General features: G+C 40.8%; 1 protein-coding gene across 1 annotated transcript in view; it reads right to left on the bottom strand.

Moving 5' to 3' along the window:
• POLN (DNA polymerase nu) overlaps positions 1 to 20591 on the bottom strand; it is a 157573-nt gene that overhangs the window by 75586 nt on the left and 61396 nt on the right. The window contains exons 12-14 of the mRNA XM_059065997.2: positions 17784 to 17840; positions 16834 to 16887; positions 16150 to 16215 (exon numbers count right to left, since the gene is read on the bottom strand). Coding sequence (XP_058921980.1) covers positions 16150 to 16215; positions 16834 to 16887; positions 17784 to 17840 — 177 coding nt within the window. The remainder of the gene's footprint in view (positions 1 to 16149; positions 16216 to 16833; positions 16888 to 17783; positions 17841 to 20591) is intronic.

Here is a 20591-nt window from a genome sequence, read left to right as displayed (position 1 = left end):
GGGCAGTCTCATAGGAGCAAGAGGTGCTGGGAATGAAATACACAGCAGACAGTGTTTTGAAACCATCCTTATGTAACCAAGTCTTTTGTTCCTTTAAAGCTGCCAATAAAGAGACTACACTTCCAGGAAGAGGCATGGACACTCTCCCCACTCCCCCACTGGTACAACTAAAACCCTAACCATTATGTGCAAAACAAACACAAGATAGCTCTGCAGGTGGAGAGAGTAAGGCAGACTGGCTAGGGACCATAGGACCAAGGATTACATGAAGGTGAGGCCCAGGGTTTCTTATTGCTTCACAAGTCTCGGACTGGGTGTTGAAGAAGCCAGTAACCTAGACATGCTGATGGCCACTGACCAAAAGCCCCAACAAAGGCCTGCCCTCTCTAGCAGGAGAGGAGATTTTTAGACAAGAACTGTACTACTTCAAATATCACAGACAAAAACTGTCGCTGAGTTTAGCAAGTTTAGCAAGCAGTTGAGCAAGAATCCCCCCAACCCCTTGTACCTCACCAAGTTCTTCTTAGTAATTTTCCACCCACTGACCCCTTCCCCTCCCCATTAGCTATAAATCTCCAGCTCTCTTCACTGCATTTAGAGTAGTTCAATCTCTCTCCCTTATTGCAATAATCCTGAACAAACTCTTCCTTGCCTGTTTAACTCTGTCTGGTGCATTTTTTCTGTGACAAAATACAACACATCAAAACTTATGGGGTACAGCTAGAGCAATGCTGAGAAGGAAATTTTATAGCACTAAAAATGCATACATGAGAAAAAAGGAAAAGTCTCAAAGGAATAATCTAAGATCCCACCTTAAGAACCTAGAAAAAGAAAAGCAAAATACACCCAAATCAAGCAGAAGAAAGGGAATAATGAAAAACTGAAATTGATAAAATTGAAAGCAGAGAAAAACCAATGAAACAAATAGCTGCTTCATTGAAAAACTCAATAATATTGACAAAACTCTAGCTAGATTGACAAAGAAAAAAGAGAGAAGACACAAATTACCAATGTCAGGAATGAAATAGGGAGCATCACTACAGACCCTACAGACATCAAAAGGATAAGGAAATGCTAATGAACAATTACACACACATTAATTTCACAACTCAGGAAAAAAGGACCAATTTCTCAAAAAGTACAAACAATAAAAATTCATCCAATATGAAACATAATATCAATAAGCCAATAAATATTAAGGAAATTGAACTCATAATTTTAGGAACTCTCCAAAAATAAATCTTTGGGCCCAGATGATTTTATTGACAAATTCTACCAAATATTGAAAGAATTAACACAATTCCACACAATATCTTCAAGAAAATGCAAGAGGAAGGAACATTTCCCATTTTATGAAACTAGTATTATTCTGATACCAAACCAGATAAGAACAGATCAATATCTCTCACGAATAAACACACAAAAATCCTTTTAAAATATTAGCACATAAAATTCAGCATATATTTTTAAAAAAATATGATTCAGCAATTGCACTCCTAGACACTTATCCCAGAGAAATGAAGACTTAAGTTCAAACAAAAATCTGTACATCAATGCTTATAGCAGCTTTATTTATTATAGCCAAAACATGGAAAACCACAGATGTCTTCAAAACTAAATTGCCGGGACTTCCCTGGTGGTGCAGTGGTTAAGAATCCACCTGCCAATGCAGAGGACACGGGTTTGAGCCCTGGTCCAGGAAGATCCCACATGCCACGGAGCAACTAAGCCCATGAGCCACAACTACTGAGCCTGCACTCTATAGCCCACACACCACAACTGCTGAGCCCAAGTGCCACAACTACTGAAGCCCATGCACCTAGAGCCTGTGTCTTGCAACAAGAGAAGCCACCACAGTGAGAAGTCCATGCATCACAAGGAAGAGTAGCCCCCGCTCACCACAACTAGAGAAAAGCCCAAGAGCAGCAATGAAGACCCAATGCAGCCAAAAAAATTAAATTAAATTAAATTTAAAAAACCCAAAAACTAAATTTCCACTCATACCTGGAGGAGGATATGCTGAGGGATCTAGGGGTGGAAAAGGTATCTAGCAGAGGTAATGGGAACAAAGGCTCAAGGCAGGGGGAAGCATGAGGAGTCAAGCAATCATCAACCATATTGAAGTTATTACTCATAGTATGACAAAATCTTAATTTGGTTCCAACTCACATACCAAAAGGCTAGTACAAATGTGCTAATAAAATATTGGACATATATTTAGAAAAATAAAGAAAACTAAGAGGAAAAAGACGCACAAAGGAGAGGTGGAGTCAAGATGGTGGACTAGGAGAATGCATCTCCGCACAACTAGGGCCCCTACCAGGCACCGGTGGGGGACCACGGACACCTAAGGGGACGGAGGAACCCCAAGAAACTGGGTAGGATGTGTGGCATGAGGGGGAGTGAGGAGGGAGGAGAAGTGGAGGCAGGAGGGGCTAGTGCCCCTCAGGGGCGGCTGGGGGAGGGGAGGGGATCCCACACCCAAATGGGGACATTGGGGGACCATTGGGAGGGCAGACGATCAAAAGGGAGTGTGGCCAGGTTTCCCCTGCCCTCTTGGGCCCCCAGGAGCCTGCTGAGATCCCAGGCCTGATCCTCTGCCCACAGAGGCCCCCTCCAGCCACATGAGTCCTGAGGGAGTGGGAGGGAGGGAAGGGGGAACAAAAGTAAAGGCCGGACCTCTGGGACTGGCACCCCTGAGGGGTGGCTGGGGGAGGGGAGGAGTTCCTACACCCAGCGGGACCCACCCACGGTGAGGGGTCCAGCAGGGACGGGGGAGACCCTAGGAGAGACAGTGGGAGAGGGGCGTGAAGGAACAGAAGGGAACAGGGCCCTGTGCTTTCCCTGTCCACTTAGGCACCGGGGAGCCTCTTGGGCACCCGGGACTAATCTTCTGCCCTGGAAGCCTCCCTCCCACGTGCAGACCCCCAGCCAGCACCCTACCTCTACACTCGGAGACCCCCTCTGAGACCCCCTACAATGCGCTGGGCCTAAACCCCACCCACACACCCTCACTCAGGGCCCTACCTCCAAACTCCGGAACTCCACACTCCAGAGGAACCTCCTTTCCATGTACTGCCTCTCCCCTTCCACGAGCAGGTCCTAAGCAGAGGCCCCGGCCCACGCTTGAACATCACCCCCCACCCGCCTAGGTCCTGCCCCACCCTAAAGCCTGCCCTTGCCTAAGTTACAACCCTGCCTAAACTCCGCCCCCATCACCAAGGCTTTCTTTTTTTTTTTTTTTCTTTTTCCTCTTTTAGATTGGGGTTCTGTTTTACCTTGTTGGTTCATTGTTGTTGATTCATTTATATTTTTATTTTTTCTAATAAATCTTTTGTTTTTCTAATTTTATTTTATTCTTTATACTTCGTCATTGTTCTGCTCCTTTTGGCTTGTTCTCCCCTCTTTTTTTTTTCTTTTTTCTGTTGTGGTTTTATTTTACCTTGTTGCAGTTGTTTCAATTATATTTTAATTTTTCCTAGTATAGTTCTTATCTTTCTAAATTTATTTATTTTTGTTCTTTGTTATTGTATTGCTCCTTTTTTTTTTCTTTTTCTTTTTTTGCCACACCACACGGCTTGCAGGATCTTGGTTCCCAGGCTGTAGGTAGGGCCTGAGCTCCTGTGGTGGGAGCTCTGAGTCCAAACCACTGGACTAATAGAGAACCTTAGACCCCAGGGAATAGTAATTGGAGTGAGGCCTCCTGGAGGTCTTCATCTAAGCACCAAGACCCACCTCTATCTAACTGTCTGCAAACTCCAGTGCTGGACACCTCAGGCCAAACAATCAGTAAGACAGGAATACAGCACCACCCATCAAAACAACAACAAAAAAATGAAACGACAAAAAAATACGTTACAGAAGAAGGAGCAAGGTAGAAACCTACAAGACCAAATAAATGAAGATGAAATAGGCAACCAACCTGAAAAAGAATTCAGAGTAATGATAGTAAAGATGATCCAAAATCTCAGAAACAGAATGGAGAAAATATAAGAAACACTGAACAAGGATCTAGAAGAACTAAAGAGCAAACAAACAGTGATGAACAACACAATAACTGAAATTAAAAATATTCTAGAAGGAGTCAATAGCAGAATAATTGAGGCAGAAGAACAGATAAGTGATCTGGAAGATAAAATGGTGGAAATAACTGCCAGGGAGCAGAATAAAGAAAAAAGAATGAAAAGAATTGAGGACAGTCTCAGAGACCTCTGGGACAACACTAAACACACCAACATTTGAATTATAGGGGTCCCAGAAGAAGAGAAAAAGAAAGGGTCTGAGAAAATATTTGAAGACATTATAGTCAAAAACTTCCTTCCTTAACATGGGAAAGGAAATAGTCAATCAAGTCCAGGAAGTGCAGAGTCCCACACAGGATAAACCCAAAGAGAAACAAGGCAAGACACATATTAATCAAACTATCAAAAATTAAATACAAAGAAAAAATATTAAAAGCAGCAAGGGAAAAGCAACAAATAACATACAAGGGAATTCCCATAAGGTTAACAGATGATCTTTCAGCAGAAACTCTGCAAACCAGAAGGGAGTGGCAGGACATATTCAAAGCGATGAAAGGGAAAAACCTACAACCACGATTACTCTACCCAGCAAGGATCGCATTCAGATTCGACAGAGAAATTAAAACCTTTACAGACAAGCAAAAGCGAAGAGAATTCAGCACCACCAAACCAGCTTTACAACAAATGCTAAAGGAACTTCTCTAGGCAGGAAACACAAGAGAAGGAAAAGACCCACAAAAACAAACCCAGGTATTTCCCTAATGGCTCAGAGGATGAGAGTCCGCCTGCCAATGCAGGGGACATGAGTTCAGGCTCTGGTCCGGGAGGATCCCACATGCCGTGGAGCAACTAAGCCTGTGTGCCACAACTGCTGAGCCTGCACTCTAGAGCCTGCCAACCACAACTACTGAAGCCCGCGAGCCACAACGGCTGAGGCCCATGTGCCTGGAGCCCATGCTCCACAATGGGAGAGGCCACTGCAGTGAGAGGCCCGCGCACTGCAGGGAGGAGTGGCCCCCACTTGCCGCAACTAGGGAGAGCCTGCACACAGCAGCAAAGACCCATCACAGCCAAAAATAATAAATAAATTTATTTTTTAAAAACCCAAATCAATTCAGAAAATGGTAATAGGAACATACATATTGATAATCACCTTGAATGTAAATGGATTAAATGCTCCAACCAAAAGGCACAGACTGGCTGAATGGATACAAAAACAAGACCCTTATATATGCTGTCTACAAGAAACCCACTTCAGACCTAGGGACACATATAGACTGAAAGTGAGGGGATGGAAAAAAATATCCCATGCAAATGGAAATCACAGGAAAGCTGGAGCAGCAATACTCATATCAGATAGAATAGACTTTAAAATAAAAACTGTTACAAGAGATAAGGAAGGACACCACAATGCTATGAGATTAGAAATCAATTACAGGAAAAAACCAGTAAAAAACACATATACATGGAGGCTAAATAACCAAGAGATCACTGAAGAAATCAAAGAGAAATCAAAAAATACCTAGAAACAAATGACAATGAAAACATGACGATCCAAAACCTATGGGACGCAGCAAAAGCAGTTCTAAGAAGGAAGTTCATAGCAATTCAAGCTCACCTCAAGAAACAAGAAAAATCTCAATCAACAAAAATCAATAACCAATCTAACATTACACCTAAAACAACTAGAAAAAGAAGGACAAAGAAAACCCAAAATTAGTAGAAGGAAAGAAATCATAAAGATCAGAGCAGAAATAAATGAAATAGAAACAAAGAAAACAATAGCAAAGATCAATAAAACTAAAAGCTGGTTCTTTGAGAAGATAAACAAAATCGATAAACCTTTAGCCAGACTCATCAAGAAAAGAAGGGAGAGGACTCAAATAAATAAAATTACAAATGAAAAGGAGAGATTACAACTGACACCACAGAAATACAAAAGACCATAAGAGACTACTACAAGCAACTATATGCCAATAAAATGGACAACCTGAAAGAAATGGACAAATTCTTGGAAAAGTACAACCTTCCAAGATTGAACCAGGAAGAATTAGGAAATATAAACAGACCAATCACAGGTAATGAAATTGAAACTGTAATTAAAAATCTTCCAACAAACAAAAGTCCAGTACTGATGGCTTCACAGGCGAATTCTATCAAACATTTAGAGAAGAGTTAACACCTATCCTTGTCAAACTCTTCCAAAAAATTGCAGAGGGAGGGACACTCCCAAACTTGTTCTACGAGACCACCATCACCCTGATACCAAAACCAAACAAAGATATCACAAAAAAAGAAAATTACAGACCAATATCACTGATGAACATAGACGCAAAAATCCTCAACAAAATACTAGTAAATAGAATCCAACAACACATTAAAAGGATCATATACCATGATCAAGTGGGATTTATCCCAGAGATGCAAGGATTCTTCAATATACACAAAACAATCAATGTGATACACCATTTAACAAATTAAAGAATAAAAACCATATGATCATCTCCATAGATGCAGAAAAAGCTTTTGACAAAATTCAACACCCATTTATGATAAAAACTCTCCAGAAAGTGTGCATAGAGGGAACCTACCTCAACATAATAAAAGCCATATATGACAAACCCACAATAAACATCATGCTCAACAGTGAAAAACTGAAAGCATTTCCTCTAAAATCAGGAACAAGACAAGGATATCCACTCTCGCCACTCTTATTCAACATAGTATTGGAAGTGCTAGCCAGAGCAATCAGAGAAGAAAAAGAAATAAAAGGAATACAAATTGGAAAAGAAGAAGTAAGACAGTCACTGTTTGCTGATGACATGATACTAAACATAGAAAATCCTAAAGATGCCACCAGAAAACTACTAGAACTAATCAATGAATTTGGTAAGGTTTCAGGATACAAAATTAATGCATAGAAATCTCTTGCATTCCTATACAATAACAACGAAATATCAGAAAGAGAAATTAAGGAAACAATCCCATTTACCATTGCAACAAAAAGAATAAAAAAAGAATAAAATACCTAGGAATAAACCTACCTAAGGAGGCAAAAAACCTGTACTCAGAAAACTATAAAACACTGATGAAAGAAATCAAAGATAACGTAAACAGATGGAGACATATACCATGCTCCTGGATTGGAAGAATCAATATTGTGAAAATGACTATACTACCCAAAGCAATCTACAGATTCAATGCAATCCCTAGCAAACTACCAAGGGCATTTTTCACAGAACTAGAACAAAAAATTTTACAATTTGTATGGAAACACAAAAGACCCTTAATAGCCAAAGCAATCTTGAGAAAGAAAAACGGAACTGGAGGAATCAGGCTCCCTGACTTCACACTATACTACAAAGCTACAGTACTCAAGACAGTATGGTACTGGCACAAAAACAGAAATATAGATCAATGGAACAGGATAGAAAGCCCAGAGATAAACCCATGCACATATGGTCACCTTATTTTTGACAAAGGAGGCAAGAATATACAATGGAGAAAAGACAGCCTCTTCAATAAGTGGTGCTGGGAAAACTGGACAGCTACATGTAAAAGAATGAAATTAGAACACACCCTAATACCATACACAAAAATAAACTCAAAATGGATTAAAGACCTAAATGTAAGGCCAGACACTATAAAACTCTTAGAGGAAAACATAGGCAGAACACTCTATGACATAAATCACAGCAAGATCCTTTTTGACCCACTTCCTAGAGAAAGGGAAATAAAAACAAAAGTAAACAAATGGGACCTAATGACACTTAAAAGCTTTTGCACAGCAACAGAAACCATAAACAAGGTGAAAAGACAACTCTCAGAATGGGAGAAAATATTTGCAAATGAAGCAACTGACAAAAGATTAATCTCCAAAATATACAAGCACCTCATGCAGCTCAATAGCAAAAAAAACAAACAACCCAGTCCAAACATGGGTGGAAGACCTAAATAGACATTTCTCCAAAGAAGACATACAGATGGCCAACAAATGCATGAAAAGATGCTCAACATCACTAATCATTAGAGAAATGCAAATCAAAACCACAATGAGGTATTACCTCATACCGGTCAGAATGGCCATCATCAAAAAATCTACAAACAATAAGTGCTGCAGAGGGTGTGGAGAAAAGGGAACCTTCCTACACTGTTGGTGGGAATGTCAATTGATACAGTCACTATGGAGAACAGTATGGAGGTTCCTTAAAAACTAAAAATAGAACTACCATATGACCCAGCAATCCCACTACTGGGCATATACCCTGAGAAAACCATAATTCAAAAAGAGACATGTTCCACGATGTTTACTGCAGTACTATTTACAATAGCCAGGAGATTCCTAGGACATGGAAGCAACCTAAGTGTCCCTCAACAGATGAATGGATAAGAAGATGTGTCACATATATACAATGGAATATTACTCATCAGTAAAAAGAAACAAAATTGAATTATTTGTAGTGAGGTGGATGGACCTAGAGTCTGTCATACAGAGTGAGGTGAGTCAGAAAGAGAAAAACAAATACCGTATGCTAACACACATATACGGAATTTTAAAAAGCAGTACTGATGAACTTAGTGGCAGGGCAGGAATAAAGATGCAGATGTAGAGAACAGACTTGAGGGCACACAGCGGGAAGGGGAAGCTGGGACAAAGTGAGAGAGTAGCACTGACATATATACACTACCAAATGTCAAGTGGATGGCTAGTGGGAAGCAGCTGCACAGCACAGGGAGATCAGCTCGGTGCTTTGTGACCACCTAGTGGGATAGGGAGGGTGGGAGGGAGGGAGACGCAAGAGGGAAGAGATATGGGAACATATGTATATGTATAACTGATTCACTTTGTTATAAAGCAGAAACCAACACACCATTGTAAAGCAATTATACTCCATTAAAGATGTGAAAAAAAGAGAAAAGATTCACAAAGGAACTAAAGCAAAAGTCCAGCTAAATAATGGCTGGATTTTAACATTTCCAATCAATACATTTTTAAAAGAGTAACATTAAAAACTTTTTTAAACACTAACCTAGAAGAAGAATGAGGTCTCTGGATACTAGAGAATTCATAAAAATACAGTGTGAAAGGTCAGATATTTTGAATTGCAAAATGTTGATAAATTCTGAGCCAGTACCGCGGATGGCACTGCAGTGAAACGAAGGCATTGACAAAAACTGGCGTTGTCGACGTGGAAACATTAGAAGGGACATCTAAAGCCATGCCTGATAAGGAGGTATTAGATGATGAAGAGATGGTAAGAATGCGGCTCCTGGCAGGTGCTCGGCACCTTCCCAGGAGAAGGTCTTGTAAAAACACAATAGGCATGAGAGGGACGCACGAAACAGACTGACAGGCATGACCCCTGCAGTATCGGAGGCAGGGGAAGAGGGGAATCTAGACCAACAGGAGACCCATGACCAACTCAGGCCAGGGAAGAAGGCACGATGGTCCAGCACGGGGAAGGGTTTGGCCCCCATTGTCAACACGCTGCCATCTCGATGATGTCCTGAACCGGGTGACCCTGAGACACTGGAAGACGACTTGAGAGTGGATCACACGTCCAGTTTTTCATTCAATAAAAACTTGGCGCCTACTGTGTTCCAGGTACAGAGCCAGGCCTGGAAATAGTCAGTGAAGCAGGCGGGAAAGGTCCCTGTTCTCATGAAATTTACAATCCAGTGAGGTACACAGAAATAAACAGGCAGTTAAAATACAATGTAATAAGCATCACGAAGGGGGAGTTTGGGGACTACCTCAGAGGGACACAAGACTGAGGTTCCGATAAAACAAATACTGATTAATGTACTCTCCGAGGCGAAGAGGACAGAAAGAATGCAGGGTTTTAGGTGGATTAAAAATTATCAGATGGGAGATTCTACTTCCACTTGGGAAGTATACAATTGAAAAGCACCCTAATAATTAGGACAGACAGATAATCTATAAAATCATCATTTTCTTGAGCCCAGCAGAGAGCTGATGAGTGCATGCCTGTGAGAAAACTACCAAAGGCTGGGAAAAAGCCATCTAAAGGGGTTGGAAACTGTGTACAACACTCACACACGGGCAGGAAAGTCTCCTGTTCCCACCAGCCGTTCTTTTTTTTTTTAAGCTCTTTATTTATTTATTTATTCATTTATTTATACTTTGGCTGCACCAGGTCTTAGTTGTGGCATGTGGGATCTTTTAGTTGAGGCATACAGGCTTCTTAGTTGTGGCATGTGGACTTCTTAGCTGCAGCATGCAGACTCCTTAGTTGCAGCATGCAAACTCTTAGTTACGGCATGCATGCAGGATCTAGTTCCCCAACCAGGGATTGAATCCTGGCCCCCCGCATTGGGAGAGTGGAGTCTTACCCACTGGACCACCAGGAAAGTCCCTCATCAGCCATTCTTAGAAAACTCATAATCTATAGACAATAGGTAGAATACTCAGAAGGTCTTTCCTCAAGGATGGGGAATAATTAGTTTTATAAGTAGCACTTCTCTGGGCCTGCCCAACAAATCATAAAACCAAGACCAGAAAGGAAAAAACTGTTTCCCAGTAACCTAACCCAGAGCAAAGCTCAGGATATTTACAGGAATGCATAAAGTTCCATCACCCAATAATATAAAATCCACAATGTCTGGTACCCGAACAAAGATGACCACACATAAAAGGAAGCAGGAAAATGGAGTCCTAATTAGAGTAATCATCTACTGAAACTAACCTATAATGGACACAGATGTTGAAAGTACAGACTAGGACATTGAAACAGTTATTACAACTATATCCAATATATTAAAGATGAAGTAGAGACATGGATGGCATAAAAAAGATCCAAAGTAAATTTCTAGAAATGAAAACTGTAACATATAATTAATGTGGAAAAGATACTCAATGGGATTAACAACAGATTTGACATGACAAAAGAAAAGATTAGTGAACTATAGGATATAACAATAGAAACTATCCGAATTGAAACAGGAAAAATATCGAAGGAAAAGAGGAAAAATGAGTTTCAGTGAGCTATGAGACAAATACAAGTGACCTACTATATGTAATTATAAATGGAGTTCCAGAGGCGAGGAGAGAGAAGTAACACAAAAAGTACGTGAATAAATAATTGCCAGTAATTTTACAAATTTGATTAAAACTATAAACCCACAGATCCAAGAAACTGAAACATAGAAACATGAAAAAATTACACCAACGTACATCATAATCAAATTTCTCAAAAGTAGTGATTAAGAGAAAACGTTAAAAACAGCCAGAAAAAAAAGGCACATTACAGATGGAGAAACGAAGATAATGATGACACATTTCTCAGCAGAAACAATGAGAGAAGAGAGTGAAGTAACATCTTCAAAGTATTGAAAGAAAAAACTTTCAACTGAGAATTTGAGAATTTTATACCTCACAAAAATAACTTTTAAAAACAAAGGTGAAATAAAGATATTTTCAGACCTACAAACACTAAAAGAAATCATCAACAGCAAACCCACAGTATAAGAAATGTTAAAGGGTATCCTTTAGGCAGAAGGAAAATGATACCAAGTAGAAATCTGGATGTACACAAGGAAATGAGGAGCACTGAAAATTTACATGGGCAAATATTCAAGATTTTTCTTATTATTTAAATCTACTTAAGAGATATGGACTATTTAAACAAAAATAAAATATATTGTGGAATTTATAACATATATAAAGTAAAATAAAAGACAATCATAGCACAAAGGCCAGGAGGAGAAATGGGACTGTACTAGTGTAAGGTTCTTATACAATACTATATGTGGGATGACACAACTACTTGAAGATAGACTGTGGTAAGTTAAAGTTGTAGGCTGTGAACCCTAAATTAACCACTAAAATAACAAAACAAAGAGTTACAGCTAATACATCAAAAAAGATAAAAGAGAATCATTAAAAACTCAATCCAGGGCTTCCCTGGTGGCGCAGTGGTTGAGAGTCCGCCTGCCGATGCGGGGGACGCGGGTTCGTGCCCCGGTCCGGGAGGATCCCACGTGCCGCGGAGCGGCTGGGCCCGTGAGCCGTGGCCGCTGCGCCTGCGCGTCCGGAGCCTGTGCTCCGCAACGGGAGAGGCCGCGACAGTGAGAGGCCCGTGTATCACCAAAAAAAAAAAAAAAAAAAAAAACAACTCAATCCAAAAGAAGGCAGAGAAAGAGGAAAAGGGGGACAAAGAACAATTGGGATAAATATAGAACACATAGCAAGATAATAGACTTAAATCGAATCCTATGAATAATCACAATAAATGTAAATAGACTGATAAGAACCTGTTGTATAAAAAAAATAAAATAAAATTCAAAAAAAAATGTAAATGGACTGAACATCCTAATCAAAAGGCAGATATTATCAAAATGGATAAAAAAAGCAAGACCAACTACATACTTCCTACAATAAATGTACTTTATATAAAATGAGATAGTTTAAAAGTAAAAGGATGGAAAATGCCCTAACACTAGTCAAAAGAAAACTGCAGTTGCTATTTTAACATTAATATTAAATTACATTTTTATTAATTTTATTATTTCTAAAATTATCTTTGATATATTTTGTTAATTATTTTTAAACTAATATTTTAATATTAGACAAAATATATTTCACAGAGCAAATAAATATTACCAGGGATAAAAAGGGAATTTCATAAAAATAAAAGGGTAAATTCATCAGGCGGACAAAATCCTTAATGTTTCTGCTCCTTATAAAAGAGCAAAAACTACAAGGATATAGAAGAGGTAGAACTGTAAGGATAAAATGAAAATTCCACAATTGTGCTGCAGACTTCAATACCCTTCTCTCAACAACGGATTGAACAATCAGACAGAAAACCAGCAGGGATATAGCAGACTTGGACAGCACCATCAACCAACTTGATCTAATTGGTATTTATAAAACATTCCACCCACATTAACAGAATGAACATTCTTTTCAAGTGCACATGGAACAGTTACCAAGATAGACCATTTTCTGGGCAAGAAAACAAGTCTGAATAAATTTAAAAGGATTCAAGCCATTCAGGGTATATCCTTTGACCACAGTGAAATTACATTAGAAATCAGTAACAGTTAGATAACTGGAAAATCACCAATTACTTGGAAACTAAGTAACAAACTTCTAAATAGCCCATGGGTCAAAGAAGACATACTAGAAAAGATTCTGAACTAAATGAAAGTGAAATACAACATACCAGAATTTACTGAATGCCAGAAAGCAGTACCCGGGAGTAAATTTATATCACTGAATGCCTGTATCAGGTGATGGAAGAAATTTTCACATACTGAGAAGTCATCCTGGCTTACACATGATTTGGCTTGAACTTTATGCTAACTAGCACAGCCTGTCTTATGGCCTGTCCAACAGGCATTGTACATCTGCTTTAACCAGTACAGAAAAGAATGCATTTAGAAATCAAAATGGGGCAACTATGGTTCAGGCAACCAGGATGAAGGTGGGTGGCCAGTGTGGATGTGGTTTCAGACACATTCCTACATCACTGAGAATGTGAATTTCCTGAACTGTATAAAGCTCAAGGACACCACCAGCCATTCTCAAAACCGTATCTGCCAGCAGCTGCCAGCTGCAACCTTATGGTCTCAAGGTCCCCCCACACCCCTGCTTGTAACTATGCAACCATTTCAGACCCCAACCAATCCATGCTTAACAAGCACCCTTACTTCTTGCCACATCCAATTATAATTCCCTATAGACAACTCATGTAACTAACTGCAACCTTGAGTTTTTTGCCTTCATACACCTCCCCCATTTTGTAGTCTGACGGAACACAACTCAAGTGCTTCTTGAATCTGTGTCTCCTGGGCTATAGTCCTCAGTTTGGGTCAAATAAAACTCTTTTCTATCCTATTTTAGATTGTTAATTAATTATTTCCATTGACATCAGGAAAGAAGAAAGATGGTCCCAACTCCAAGAGAAACATGGAGAAACAGGGCATTTATTTTAAAATAACTCACAGGGATGTAATGTGCAGCACAGGGAATATAGTCAATAACAGTGTGATAACGCTGTATGGTGCGTAATGTTAAAATATCAAATCACCATGTAGTACACCTAAAACTAATGTAATATTGCAAGTTAACTATACTTCAATTTTTTTTAAAAGGTGAAACAGAACCCTGTCAGAGGAACTGCAGGGATTCCACGAGCTGTTGCTGAGAGAGAAAAGCGAGAAGCAGAAAAATAAAATTCTAATTCTGTAAAATAAGAATGACAAGGTCATTTCGTGTCTCTGTATATATAGATAGATAGATAGATACATACATACATACATATGGGTCTGTATAAGATTTTATTATAAGTCTGGAGGAAAATATGGATGTATACACTCTAGGCTGCTAACATGAGCTTCCAATGGCACTGGGCCTGAGGGTAAGGGGCTGAGATATGGGTGTGGTGAGGGAGTGTCTGCAATTTAAAAAAACATGTATGATATAATCCCAGTCATGTAAATGTGTGTGCACGTGTGAGTGCATGCACATACGTGTGTGCAGAAAGAAAGAGAGTATGGTCACTAAAATGTTAATGATGTGGCATTTCAGGTGACTTTTACTTTGTTATTTATATTTTTATCTATTGTTTGAATTCTTTAGAATTATATATTATTTGTATAATGAAAAAGCCATTTTAAGTATAGCAAACATATATTTTAAAAATTAAGGGGCAAAAGAAAAATGGAGAAAAAGAATTCAGTATTTTGCAAAGGGTTGATCTTTGTTATATAAAGAACTTTTCCATACCTATAGAAAAAAATATACGTCCTCCAGAGACATGTGCGAAATGACATGAACAGACAACTCACAGAAGAATAACTTTTATATAGTCAACCTCACTTAATGTTCAAAGGAACAGATATTTAAAGATCAAGCCATGAACTAGTAATCAAAATGAAGACTCCCTGTACTGGCAAGGATGTAGGGAACCAAACATTTTACAAATTGATTGGGAACGTAAAACTTTTTTTTCTCTGGAGGACAATCTGGCAATGCAAAGCCTTAAAAATACACATATACTTTGACTCAGAAGTTCCAACTCCAGGAATTTATGCTATGGAAATCAACAGAAAAACATACCAAAAATATTTGTACAAGTAAGTTTATGGCACATATAAAATAATTAAAACTGACAATGATCTAAATGACTCTCAACAGGGACAGCCACTAAGTAGCGTACAATGCAGCTGTTAAAATGATGTACACTTTGAGTCAAAGGTGGGGGCCAAATGCACACATGATGTTTATCTCCTTTTTCAAAAAATTCAACTGAAATAACAGAAAAATAAATAAGTAAAACTACAGCATCCCAGAAAACCTGGGAGGCGTGCTACGGGCAAGCCAGAGACGTGAGAAATTTCTGGAAGAGAATAAAGCTCAGCAAGAGATAATCTGGAGAGGACACAGGTTCGAGCCCTGGTCCAGGAAGATCCCACATGCCGCAGAGCAACTAAGCCCGTGAGCTGCAACTACCGAGCCCGTGTTCCACAACTACTGAAGCCTGTGCACCTAGACCCTGTGCTCTGCAACAAGAGAAGCCACCGCAATGAGAAGCCCGCACACCGCAACGAAGAGTAGCCCCCGCTCGCCACAACTAGAGAAAGCCCGTGCAGCAACAAAGACCCAACACAGCCAAGGGAAAAAAAAAAAAAGAGATAATCTGGGGGAGCCACCTGTCAAGTACAAATCTGAAAACGACGAATGGGGCAGGAAGGGGTGTCTGTCCCTCCTGCCTCAGCACCAGAGTGCGCGCCTCTCTGGGTGTGAAGACCCTCCACTAACTCAACACTTCACACGTGTAGTGTCCTGATCCCCCACTAAGGGCCCAAAACATAGTATGTGCTACTAGAGCATGGACCTGAGGACACGGGGAGGGGGAAGGGTAAGCTGGGACAGAGTGAGAGAGTGGCACGGACATACATACACTACCATAAAAATTAAAAAAACCAAACAAACATAGTATGTGTTAAATGAACATTGGCTGAATTAATAAACAGAAAAAACTCCACAGCCTATCAGTATGGGGTCTCCTCTTACAAACAAAAAGTGCACAGACACACACACGTCTAGGCAAAGCTGCAGCCCCGACACAGAAACAGGCATTAAGAGGAGGTAACTTACAGGACGCTCGGCTGACAGTCTTCCGGTCACAGTTCCAGTCTGGTTCCACGTGGAGGAAACGGAGCCCTTTATCAGGTGGAAAGAATCAGCTTATGCTCTGACAGTGCCGTGTGAAGTCACAAACACGCTGGCCCCTTCAGCACACAACACTCATTGCTCCCGTCCAGAGAACCAGGAGCCACGGGCCCTAAACTCCCAACCCAAAAGTCCTTGGGGTTACAAACTCCTGCATGTGATCAGGGTGAAGGAGATTCTCCCCCAGGCTGTGCAGAAGCTGCAGTAGGAAACGTGGGCTGACGTGCCGTGGGGGTCTCAGCGTGGACTCGAGGTGGGGCTGTGTACCCCAGACCGGGGCTGTCATTTGCTGTGTGGCCGCAGACAAGTCACAGAACACCTCTGACTGCAGACTCCTCATGCATGAACTAAAACAACATGTCCCTCAAATGACTATGGAAAAGAGATGCAATAACAGATGTGAAAGCACGTGGTCAGCAGTAGAGCTTCCACATGAATATGAGATTTTAAGGTATAATGTCAACTGTTATGCTATAGACCTAAATGATAACAAAATCATGGTTCATAGTTTCAAGAATATTAGATTATGTAAAGAAATTCTACATGTATCTGAACCCATGTGTAAGCCATATTCCCAATCATGATATCTTTTTTCTTAGCTTTAGTTACCTTTTTCATGCAAGCTAGTAATCCATCTACAAAGGTTGACTTGATCTTGTGAACCTAGATTACAAGACAAAAGTAATCACTTTCTGTGTTTAAGTGTTTAAATTAGGAACAAGTGTCAAAGCAACGTCTCACAAGTGCTGGGCATGTGTCACTGATGTCACCTCAGGTGACTCCAGGAGGCCCTGAAATGGCCTTATGTGGTGCCCAGAATTAAATAACAATGACCAACAGAGAAAGACGTCACCCTACCCCTTTTAAAATAAACTTTGTCCTGGAATAATTCTTTTTACAGAAAAGTTGCAAAGACAAAGGGAGAGTTCTAAGTCCTGGCACCCAGTGTCCCCTGTGGGGCCTCTTTTAGTTCAGGTGCTACCATTTACTCCCCACACCCAACCCCATGCACACACAGCTGCCCAGCCCTAACAAGGACAACAGCAGTAAATAACAGTGGTCCGGGCGGCAGCAAGTCATACCTGTGAACAGATGGCAGGTATGTGAGTGGGGAAAACAGGAGGAGCTAGAAGCATAGCTAGAGAGAGGGGCATGTCCATAAGTCAGTAAGTGTCAATGTGAGATGATAAAACGCCACCCGGCTGGGAGAGGGAGGAGGCTTGTGTGACAGGCCTCTGAACTCGGCGCTGACGGAAGCCTACGTCACACTGTGGCCACACAAGGATGACACACCAAATACTTCTTTCAGAATTTTTGTTTGTCCTCTTCCATTTACGACTCCTCTGATTCACAGCAGGGCTGTTTGTAGACCTGAGGAATATCATGTCTGGGTACAGGAAGCAGTGCTAATACGAGGTCAACGTGAACAAACTGCATATTCCCTTTAGGTCACTGTCAGGGCTACTTCAGTGATGATGGATTTTGTGAACAGAGACGGTGCCATATGGGCCCCCTTCATTACCAACTTACTGACAAAACAAAAAAAAAATCTAACTTACCTTCCTATATTCCAAAATTATTTTGGGTAATGGATGAAGGTCTTGCAGAGCATTTAACTAAAAAATAAGAATAAATATCACCAATATAATTCCTTCCTTTAATTTTAACATTTCAAACACTTATTTTCAGCTGGAAAAGTCCTAATAATAAATGGTCTATCTTGAGCATATTTTCCAAAATGAAGAAGACTCATAATAAACTCAGTTTATCAAGTGTCTTAATTTTAATCCCTTACACAATCATTATTGTACACTTGGGAGCTAAAGGCGCTTCACATGAGCTCGGAAATAAGATTCCTCTTGAGATTTAAATTCCTGAAATCTAAATCCGGGGCAGGTAAAATACCATGTAGGACAGGAAACTAGGAAAATGCCTACAAATGTGTAACTCAACAGTTTAGGAACACCCAACATCTGAATCACAGTTATCTGAGCATAAAGTCGGGGAGGTAGCACTGGAATATGACTATGGGTTTTATATTTAATTTTAAAAAGTCAAAATACAACATACATAAAGTGCAAGATCATGTAAACATGGTTTGTTAAATTATCACAAAATGAACACACCTGGGTACCGCCACCCAGAGGGAACATCCCGGGTTCCCAAGCAGGCCTCTGGCCCTGCCCCAGAGGTAACCGGCCCCCTGGCCTCCACCAGAAGGACCACTTATTCCAGTTTTTGAGCTTTGTACCAAGGGGATCGGATAGGTACTCTGTGTGTGGCTTCTTTTGTTCAACACTCTGGTTTTAAGGTTGGTCCTTGTTGTATGATTTACTTGCACTGCTGTATGGAATTATTTGAATGCAGGACAGTTATCTATCCAGTCCACCCCGATGGACATGTGCGCCGTTTCCACTGCAGGGCTATTACAAGGAGTGCTGCTGTGAGCACTCTGGTACACAGAGTTTGGTTAACACACGTCCACAGTTCTGTTGAACATGTACGTGAAGGGGAGAGAGGCGCTGGGTCACCTGTGGCAGGGCTGATACCAGCCGGTTCTCCAAGGTAAACACAATGTTTTTTGTCCCCATCAGCGGCGCATGGAAGTTCTCCTTGTTCCACATCTTCGCCAACACATGTTCTCCTAGGTCTTAATTTTAGCCATTCCGGCAAATGGGAAGTGACATTTCAATGTAGCTTTAGTGTGTTATTTCCCTGACTAATAAAGTCAGACATGATTCAAATGTTTATTGACTAACTGTGTATCTCCTCTCGTTAAACCCTGCTCATGTTTTTTGTTTTTGTTTTTTGTCATTTAAAACGTTGGTTTGTATGTCTTTTTCTTCTTGATTTGTAGGAATTCATTTTTCCGGACAGGGTTTTCTTTAGTTGGCTATATTTAGTGGAAATATCTTCTACCCCTCTGTGGCTTGTTCTTTTATTTGTTTAATAGTGCCTTTTTTATTTACTTATTTTTTAAAATTTTATTTACTTTTGGCTGCGTTGGGTCTTTGTTGCTGCGCGCGGGCTTTCTCTAGTTGGGGCGAGCGGGGGCTGCTCTTCGTTGCAGGTGCACGGGCTTCTCATTGCGGTGGCTTCTCTCATTGTGGAGCACGGGCTCTAGGCGCTCGGGCTTCAGTAGTTGTGGCGCACGGGCTCAGTAGTTGTGGCTCGTGGGCTCTAGGGCGCAGGCTCAGTAGTTGTGGTGCACGGGTTTAGTTGCTCTGCGCAATGTGGGATCTTCCCGGACCGGGGCTCGAACCCGCGTCCCCTGCGTCGGCGGGCGGACTCCCAACCGCTGCGCCGCCGGGGACGCCCCGCAGTGCCCTTCCACAAATCCTTCCACAAATGGAGATTCTTAATTTTACTATTGCCCAATTGATCAATCTCTTCCTTTATGGTTAATGCATCTTGTGTCCTGTTTAAGGATGTGTAACTACCTCAAGGCCTTGAAGATTATTGTCTTATGGTATCTTCTACAATCTTTGTTTTACCCTGTATATTTAGATATACAATTCATTTGAAATTTTTTTTTGTATATGGTGTGAAACAGGGGTCAAGATGCACTGGTCCCTTATGTAATGAGCCCTCCCTCTCAGAGAACATGCACTTTATACACACATGTGCAGGTCTGTTTGTAGCTTCCCTACCCTGGACCATTGGTCTATTTGCTTATCCTTGAATTGACATTACTTCTTACTGATGAATTAATTCCTCATAATTTCTATTGCTTCATTAGTCTTGATATCCAATAGACTAAGTGCTTCAATAGTGCTTTTTCCCAAGAAAAGACTATCTTGGCTCTTCTTAGTTTTTTGCATTTCTATACAAATTTGGGATTCAGCTTGCCAATCTCTACCAAAAGTTCCTGCTAGGGTATTAGTTAGGATCATGTTGAATCTATAAATCAACTTGGGGGAGAACTGATGACATAACTTTAATGTACTAGCAAGAGCCACGGAACTGCATCACTCTCTATTTAATAGACTGAGGTCATGGAGTCCGGGCCAGCCATAGGAACATAACCAGGAGGGCCGACACTGGTGTCCTCGGAGCAGGCTCTGCCCGGGGGGGGACTCCTGCCTCGGTGTAATCCAGAACTGCAGTTTCTCAGAAAAGCTATCCCTAGCGGGATGAAAGTGCATGAAAATACTTAGCCAAGAAAACTGCTTAAGATAACTAACTCTCTTTATCCTGATACCTTACTCACAAAATAACTTTCTAACCACAGTCTCCCTGTATATCTCGAATCGAGCTGTCTGAGAACCCTTGAAAAGGATGAAGTGTTTGATCTCATAGCGCTTTGGATAAAGCCCTGCCGCGCTGGTTCATGATCAGAGGCAGAGTGCCGTGGCCGTTGCCGCTCT

Source organism: Kogia breviceps, chromosome 6 (assembly GCF_026419965.1).
Source record: "Kogia breviceps isolate mKogBre1 chromosome 6, mKogBre1 haplotype 1, whole genome shotgun sequence".
Classification (NCBI taxonomy): Eukaryota; Metazoa; Chordata; class Mammalia; order Artiodactyla; family Physeteridae; genus Kogia; species Kogia breviceps.
The sequence above is the reverse complement of the archived record's forward strand: the minus strand, read 5'-3'. Positions and strand labels throughout refer to the sequence as shown.